The 8,642-nt window shown below is 33.0% G+C and overlaps 1 protein-coding gene across 1 annotated transcript; it reads right to left on the bottom strand.

Moving 5' to 3' along the window:
* Positions 1 to 4,220: 4,220 nt before the first annotated feature.
* Positions 4,221 to 8,636, bottom strand: LOC111379577 (rho GTPase-activating protein 3-like). Its single transcript, XM_023002978.1, has 5 exons — positions 8,054 to 8,636; positions 6,720 to 6,840; positions 6,511 to 6,630; positions 4,489 to 4,719; positions 4,221 to 4,313 (listed from the first exon to the last, which is right to left on the bottom strand). Exons 1-5 carry the CDS (start codon positions 8,539 to 8,541, stop codon positions 4,233 to 4,235), a joined length of 1,041 nt encoding a protein of 346 aa, XP_022858746.1. The 5' UTR covers positions 8,542 to 8,636; the 3' UTR covers positions 4,221 to 4,232.
* Between the last annotated feature and the right edge of the window lie 6 nt (positions 8,637 to 8,642).

The following is an 8,642-nucleotide window of genomic DNA, read 5'->3' as shown; positions in this document are numbered from 1 at the left end:
AAAAAAAGTCAAACGAACATTAAAACATAGATGATTTTCTTGAATTTTCTATTTTTAATTTTTTTGCAATGGAAACAAATTTCATCCCCAATACTAATAAATTTTATACATTTAATTGACAATTTTTATGTAAAACAAAGCCAAACGCACATCAAAAAATACTTTTATTTCAACATTTTTCACGTGAAAAATTATGCCAATCAAACACAATAATTTACAATTCCCAAGAAAATATTTTTTAGGCAATTCAATTCCCTGAAATTCGTTTTCTTTCCATCCAAATTTCATTTTTGCAATTAAACGGACCCTAAATGTCAAATTTAGTTGAAAATCTTGAATTGATGGAAATCTCGAATTTTTCAGAAATCTCGACTTGCACGGATATTTCAATCTAGCACCTTGTTTTAGATAGGCCTTTAAAATTTCAAAATATGGAAAATCTTGAAATGTTGTAAAATTTCGAATTTTATAGAAACTTTAAAATGTATAATCTCAGTTTTCTTAGTGGATTGAGGAAAATTCTACTTAATATAGACTATATATAGCTTTTATAGGTTAAATCTCGAATTTGAAGATTATTCATGCAAAAAGAAGAAAATTTGGACACGAAAGGACCAAAAGAGGCAAATGAGAAACCTACTTGCAGAGCATATGAAAGAACTCGTGTACAATTTTTTTATTTTTTATTTTTTTGATATTCAAGTGTCCACCTTATAGCGACTAATTTTTGAGTCTACGATTCAGTCCCTCTTTACGCAGATCAGGTAAATCGCGGGTTGTGTCCCAAACTAGTGTACAATTTTTGTTACAAACATCTGTGCACATAGCAAATAATATATCATCAGAAAAATATATGAATTTAGAGTTCAATGCAAAAGGCAGAGTGCCATTTGAAGTTGTAGATAAAAAAATTATTCGTGTTGAAATTATGCAGCCGAGTAAACTCAAGATGTTCATAACAAATTTGAGATTAGACCGACTCTCCAGATGTTTTCAAAATTCGATATTTACTTTGCGAAAACTTGTTACTTAACTCATCAAACTAGAGATTATATGCAATATCCATTTGAAATTCTCTTCATCTTATTTAAAAATTATATTTTTCAGATTCAAAGTTCTACCACATTTTCAAGCCACAAATTCTAATCTCAACATGTTACCGCCATATAATTTTGATATTTGTTGTCCTAAAAATTCGAAAACGCATGAAAACATGGACATAAAAATTAAAAAAACAATCATACAACAAAAAAAAGTATAACGAAAAACCAACATCTACTCCACATTTACAGATTAAATAGTGCCCAAAACTTATTTAACAATTAAATAACAAATGGTTTACAAAAAAAAAAAGATATATTTTTCTAAGTGGTTAGACACTCAACTGCCAAGTGAAGTTATATACCTGAGGACTTCAAAAAAAAAAAAAAATATAATAATAATAATAATAATAATAATAATAAATAAATAAATAAAATACATTGCTCAGATGTGATGAAAAATTAGATAGAATCCGTGTAACATTTTTTTGACACAGGGCAAAAACGTTGATGATAATAAAAGTGTTCTTGTTTGTAACACACGAATGAGTATTTACTTGAATTTTGCTGGAACATACGTGGGAATTATTCAAATCTACCAAATAACGGAAAAAATAATCAAGAAGAATGAATGTAATGTTTTTACAACCTTAACACATATCAAAATAAATTTTAATCATATTGAAATTCTAATTACGTAAACAAAATCCAGTAAACCTGAAATTTGTAAAACAAATTCGAATGGAACTAAAAAACTGTAAAAGTAAGAAATTATCTTTGAATTGATTCAAAATGGAAAAAAAATAAAAATAAAAAAATGAAGAAGCTTAAATGGACATTTAAACAATGGAATTTGACTTGAAACTTTGACAATGTTGGTCGTAATATTATGTAGAACCGAAACACGCTTTTGGATTGTACTCACAGATAAAAATTCAACGCTCGAACTGAATCAGTTTATCATGTTCTTCCCCTCCTCTCTGTTTACAAACAAAGCACCCCCCTAAAATCTCCACTTTCACAGCAACTTCTCTGCTTGACACACTCGAAGACGTGTTTAATAATAAAAGTGACATGAATGAGTATTTACTTGAATTTCGCTTGAACATACGTGGAAATTATTATAATCCACCAAATAATGGAAAAAAAAAATAATCAAGAAAAATGAATGTAATGTTTTTACAACCTTAACACATATTTATAGACTAAAATAAATCCTTATTGTATTGAAATTCTAATTTTGTAAACAAAATCCTGTAAAGGGCTTAGTAGTAAAATACGTTCTTGTCTTGGGGCGTCCTTATATAAATATAAAAAAAAAAAAAATCATTAAGGGATGAACAAATGCTTTGAGAAAGATCTGTCTATGCTCGATGAACCTGTAGTAGGAAGTTTTGAAGTCTTCTGACCATCTCCATTAACTACTGGCCATCTGGTTGATGTTCCATTGAAGTATCTCAAAGCAAAAATTGTATTTTTAAACCGTAATTGAAGAGAACACACCTGTGTGTGAATGATATAATTGTACTCAAAGATCAAACTACTTGAAAAGAGTTAAAATTGGTGAATCTTAATTCTAGTGGTTTTTACAGCCGAATACAATAGTGAAGTAACGATAAAGTCAAGACTAAAGAGTTTGATTCTACATCTTTAACAAGTTAAAAGGAGTAAGAAAACAAGGGAGTTGTTCTTTATTTGCTTTTGATTGTTTTAGTTAATTTTGTGAAATTACTAAATTAAAGTTATTGTATTTTTTGTTCTTTGAAAGTGAATTATTTTACCCTTGGCAAGGGGACTGTGGATATTTCACTTAGGGGTTTACCACGTTACATATGGTTGCTCATCTTTATTTAATTCCGCAATAGATTATATCTTGAAGAACAAAACTTTGTTAAGTTGCTCCAATCAGAACTAAAAAACTGTTAAAATGATGAAATTATCCTTAAATTGATTCAAAACAGAAAAAAGGCTAAAACGGACCTCGAAGCGGTGGAATTTGACTTGAAAGTTTGACAATGTTGGCAAGAATATTATTTAGAATCTTAACACGCTTTTGGATTGTACTTATGGATGAAAATTCGACATTCGAACCGAAAGTTATATGCGTTTTCATAGATCCTTCTTATTTCTAATTGATTTAGAATTTTCTCTTCTAATTGATCCACATCACCGCTTCTAAGAAGACACTCATGTCATGCCTCTAAAATGTGAGACTCATTTCAATGGTCAAATTGAAAATTAGAAGAAAAAGGGGATTAAGAAAAGGAAAGAAAAAAAGAAATTGATCGTTCAGTTTGGGTTTTTTTCTCACTAAAAATGAGGCAACAGAGGTGGCACGGTGACAATTTTCGTGGGTGAGAGATGTCGACGAATTAGCGGTCGATTTGGGGTCGAGTTGAGTGAGAGAAACAAATGAATTTTATGATTGAGCGAAAGAAGAAAGAATTTTGGAATCTAACAATTTTGGAATCCAAGTAAGAATTAAGAAAATTTTAAGGATATTTTGGTCAATTTAATTTATTATTATTATTATTATTTTTTTGGAACGATGATGGGGAAATATATTTACATACAGTAGCATTAAATAGAGAGAAAATTATAGTTTTCATAAATCATACTAATAAGTTATTAAAAATTCTTATGTTTTGCTCAGAATGTCCTGCTTGCAATTGCATCGCTAGTGTTCTAAGTTATTGTTCAGGTTGATCCACAACCTTTAAAGGGTGATAGAATGATAATAGCTGTTACCGACAAATTAAGTCTTCGTTCAATCATCATGCAAACCCCAAGAATATATCTATAATCTATAATATAAATCAAGGAAGAATAATTTTTTAGACGATTTTAACCCTCCACAATTTAATTATTTCAACAATACCTTACTTTTCGTTTTTTGATATGTAATGAATACTATATAATTATTGTCGTTTATGAAATTCGTGTTATTAATTCTCAATTAATTAACATTCACTTTAATATGGATTTAATGAATTTTCACTTGATGAATCTTGAGTTCTATGAATCTAGAGTTATTATAGATGAATTTATTCGCATTCATGTATCTAGAAATTTTAACGAGTGTTTAAATTTATGTATTAACAATTAATTTTATGTATTAAATGTAATATACAAAGACTGCTTATTTATAGTATTTGAATCATTATAAAAATTTTGAATCATATAACAGAAGTGTTAAAAATGCCATTTCCTCCTTATTTCGTCTGATACAATAACTTGTCTTGAAAAATAGTCATGACCCCCAATTACAAGAATCTGAAGATCAAAAATAGAATGGTCATGTCACAAAAATCTAAGCGTGGAAGAGATTGCTAGAATATTTGTTGAGGCCTCAAAATGACTAGAAATTGGTCTAACTGATTGAACTCAAAAGACCCATGAAGCAAAAATAATAAAGAGAGAACGTAAGGTGCAAAGAAGGCTAAAGCACCTGAGTCATATTGGGAGCAAAAACCATAGCAATGTTGCGTGCATTCATCTTATTTAGATGTTCATTTTGCACGAAATCGGCCATCAAGTTGATAGCCCAATCAAGCAATGCAGCTTCAGTTGGTGGAAGCAGCTTTACAAGCTGGGAGCACTCTTCTTCGGTGTTGCAATGCATCACCTGTTCTGGGGTCAGAGAATCGAGAACTCCAGTTGGTAGTTCTCTAAACCAAGCCTGAAAGTGTCAAATAGTGGTCATCAGTTATCACAGTTACAATATCACGAGGCAACCAGAAAATTGGCTCTAGAACATTTATTGAAGCAATCAAGTTGACAAACAATATGAAACAGAGATAGTTCCCCATTCTTATAGCACACATCACACAGCTTCACTGAACCATTTAAATCATAGCATCAAGTAATAGTCAGTGACAGTTTGTTTTGCTTTAATCTACTATCAATTATAAATTGCACAAAGCATCATCCATCTGAAGAAAGGAAGAATTTTCCTAGTCTGTAGGCCCTGTGCTATGATTGCCAATTTATCCAGTTGACAACTAGATCATATTATAGTCAGTCAGTGTAAAGGAAAACTTAACTTTTGAATAGCAAACTGGAAAGCAGGTAAGAAATTACATCAAGTCAATGAACTTTCACTGATGAACTAATAAATGCAAATTTCCTATTCACAGTTTCTTTCTTAAAAGTTACTCTTAAAGGCACAGGTAATCGGGTTTTCCACAAGGGAGAAATTTAAGGTCTTATTATTAGATCCATTCATTGAAATACCATTCACATGCTTGAAAGAGCAAGCGCAACTGCAAGTTAGGATGCACCAATGACAGCAGTTGAGCATAATGCTGATAAATACTAAGGTCAGATACCCATATCGCACACTTGAGGCTCAGGTGAGGTATTGCATATGGATCCTTCATTTTAAGTTTAAATTGGTAGACTTGCCACAATCACACACTCAGAAGTGTGCCTATTTCTTGCACCCCTCTCCCAAGTCCATGTAGTGTAGATAGAATTAAGTACATGCTAATACGATGCAGAAAAAAATGTGCCTACAACTTCAAAAACAAAATTGTTTAGTAGCTGAAGTACCTAATCCATTAGAAGTGAAGACAATTAGGCATATATGTGACACTTACCAAAATACCATACAATTTATTCTTACTCTCTCTTCCAAATATGTTTTGATAATTTTCTAGCAAAATATAAAAAATAAAGCCAGTAATGCTTAAAATACTAGAGCCGGTTCTGGATAACCTAAATTTTCCCTAAAGCTAAGTGCCAAAAATAATTAACTCATTATGCAACGTGAAAAATCAATTTGTCCTAGAATTTCAACAGAACGAAAATTGGTCTACCTTCTTATAGAATGAGGGTGTAGAAAGTGGAGAATGGTTAATTAAGAAGAATTCCTGTTTTAGCACCGTTTTCTAAACATGTTCGTACAAGTTTAGAGATAAACGACGTAAGTGACAGATTTTATTAGCTGCCAACCATCACTATTGTTTGTAACTCATTAATTTCATCTCATGTAACTAACAGTATCTCCGCATACGTGGGCAATCCAAAGTTACTACTAAATACAAACTTTAATTGTAAGAAACTCATTGTCATTTGGATGGAACTAAAAAAAAGAAAAATGCATTTGCAACTAGTTCCATGGCATCTTCTGTGGACAGTATATTGATAGAGAATGTGAAAAGGCTGGTCTAACAAGGTTATGAAATATTTTAATTTTTCATAGGCGTAATACAACTAGGAAACAAAACCTATCCAATGTAAATTGTACGTTAAAACTAATTTATATAATTCCTTCTCAAGAGTTATTTCCCATTCTTTATTACTTCATATAAGTTCAACAGAACATCATCTGACTAAGAATGATCCCATTCCATACCTTCATCAATTTCAGTTAACCTGTGCACATATCAACTTAAGAAGAAATAACTTTCATCTCATAATATTCTCCTCAAAATAATAGAAGAATATTTATCCAAAATTCTCTTGGTACCTTTATCAACCCAGCCAAACAATGAACATCAACTCCACAGGGCACAACCCCATTATTAAGCTGGGTTCGGACAATTTCTTCTCGACTGTTCTCGGCATTGATACGGAATATTCCTTCTGCCTTCAACCAAACATTTATAACATTTTTAATCAATGAAAATTGAAGCCAATAGCAATTAAGAAACTACCAATAAATACATATATGCATACTTGAAGACCGCCTTCTGAATACAACTGGTTTTGCATCCTAAGAAGAATTGTTGGTACACTATTCCCTCTATCATCATAAGAACACTGCATTGATTGTGCAGAAACTCCAAAAACACTTGCACTGGAAACATTGTGGTGGCAAAAGGCAGAAGTCAGGACTTGCATTCTAGTAAGTGAATATAGAAATCTAGGGCATGCATATGTATACATGTAGATAGACGAATACATGCAAACATACAAAATACATATACAAAGTACAGGTGCACACAAGATAAAACAAACAAATAGAGAACAGGTATTAAATTTTCAATTATTTTAGTTTCAGAAATAAATTGATACGCTAAATGATGTCCTTCATATTAGACTACTTCAGATTCATTTAACACTTTTACAAAACCAAAAATTAAGAAGTCGAAATTTTAACAATCTACTCCAGTGTCCATGTAAGGACTAGTATTATTGCCACAATGTGGCCAGGTGGCTCTGCCTTAGCAAACGTTTGTTTCCATAATGTGATTGACATTAGAAAATAACCAACCATCACATGTAAAACTAAGACAGACCAATCTTGCCCCCAGGGCACATCTCCAAATGGTAAAAGGGGAGGGTGGAGAAATCCAGCTTTGCTTGAGGCTGCTGCGTCAAGGGTTCGAATCCTGAAATATGGATTTGGCTCTTGGGTAAGTGCAAGTATACAAGTAGCCTTCCACCTTGTACCCTTGGAGGCATAACCTGCGATTTACCTCTCTCACGATGCTCCAGGGCAAGGGTGGTGGGAGACCCTTAAGGTTAGGGTTTAACCTTTTAAGACAGACCAATCTCAATTAATTTAGAAAACATAATCACCCTTGCCGATAGCAAGAAATTTGTTTAAACAGTGCATCAATACATCATTTGACAGAAGATAGGCATTTCAGCAGAGGATAATCATAATTCCAAGTCGCAATAATCTTCTTAATCTTCGAAGGAAGCTTTGATTATTGTATGTCCAAACAGTATAGCGCCCGTGAGACAAAATTAGTTGAACAAAGAGCAAAAATATCTTTCATATATTTGAAAGAAGCCAATGGAAGCTGTTCTATTCTAATTAAGGCACTCCTACCATCTATTAATGGAAGCACTTTACATTTCACCAGGTAAAATTGGACAACAAAATTGTACGGGAATTCATTATAAACCAAATCCGGAGGAAGAATTAGACAATTATTGACCCAACTCATAAGTAAATCATTCAATAACAACTATAACTCTGGATCCAAAAAAAACATAAAAATTCCAAATTCAGCCAAAACCCAAATCTGTGTATAGCAAAGTGAAAAAAGAGAGATATAAACCTGGCGCTGGGGGTTGTACGGGGGATGTCCGGCTGGAGCTCTACCGGAAGTCCAAGGAAGCCATTGAAGCGGTCGAAGGTGACATGTGAGACATGTCGGACGTCGGTAGGCCACCCGATGTCCACATCAGACGCCACGTGATCCCTATCAACACTGCAAGAAACCAGAGACCGCCGCAGCGCCGTCGCCACCATCGCCAGGACCGAGAACTGCTGATTATTATTATTATTATTATGCTCATTTCGGCCTTGTCCCTTGACCCAACGCCCATGCCTCCTCTCCGGGCTTATAAACGGCGTCGTAACAGGATTCTCAAACTCCTCATCACTAAAGAAATCCCCGAAATATCCCTCTTCCTTGTCTTCCTCCGGCTCTTCGTCTCCATAAACGGAGGGGCTATTTGGGGAGGAGGGTTTTTCTGGCGGCATTGATTTGACAGCAATTAAGCCGGTAACTGTGCAAGACCTGGATCGGAAAAGACGAGTCATATTTATTTAGTTGCGGGTTTTACACAATTTCTTCAACTAACGAATTGAAACTTAATTGTGGGATTTATTGCTCGATAACTGATCATAAATGGTGATGATAC

This window comes from Olea europaea, unplaced genomic scaffold (genome assembly GCF_002742605.1).
Source record: "Olea europaea var. sylvestris unplaced genomic scaffold, O_europaea_v1 scaffold2006, whole genome shotgun sequence".
Classification (NCBI taxonomy): Eukaryota; Viridiplantae; Streptophyta; class Magnoliopsida; order Lamiales; family Oleaceae; genus Olea; species Olea europaea.
The sequence above is the reverse complement of the archived record's forward strand: the minus strand, read 5'-3'. Positions and strand labels throughout refer to the sequence as shown.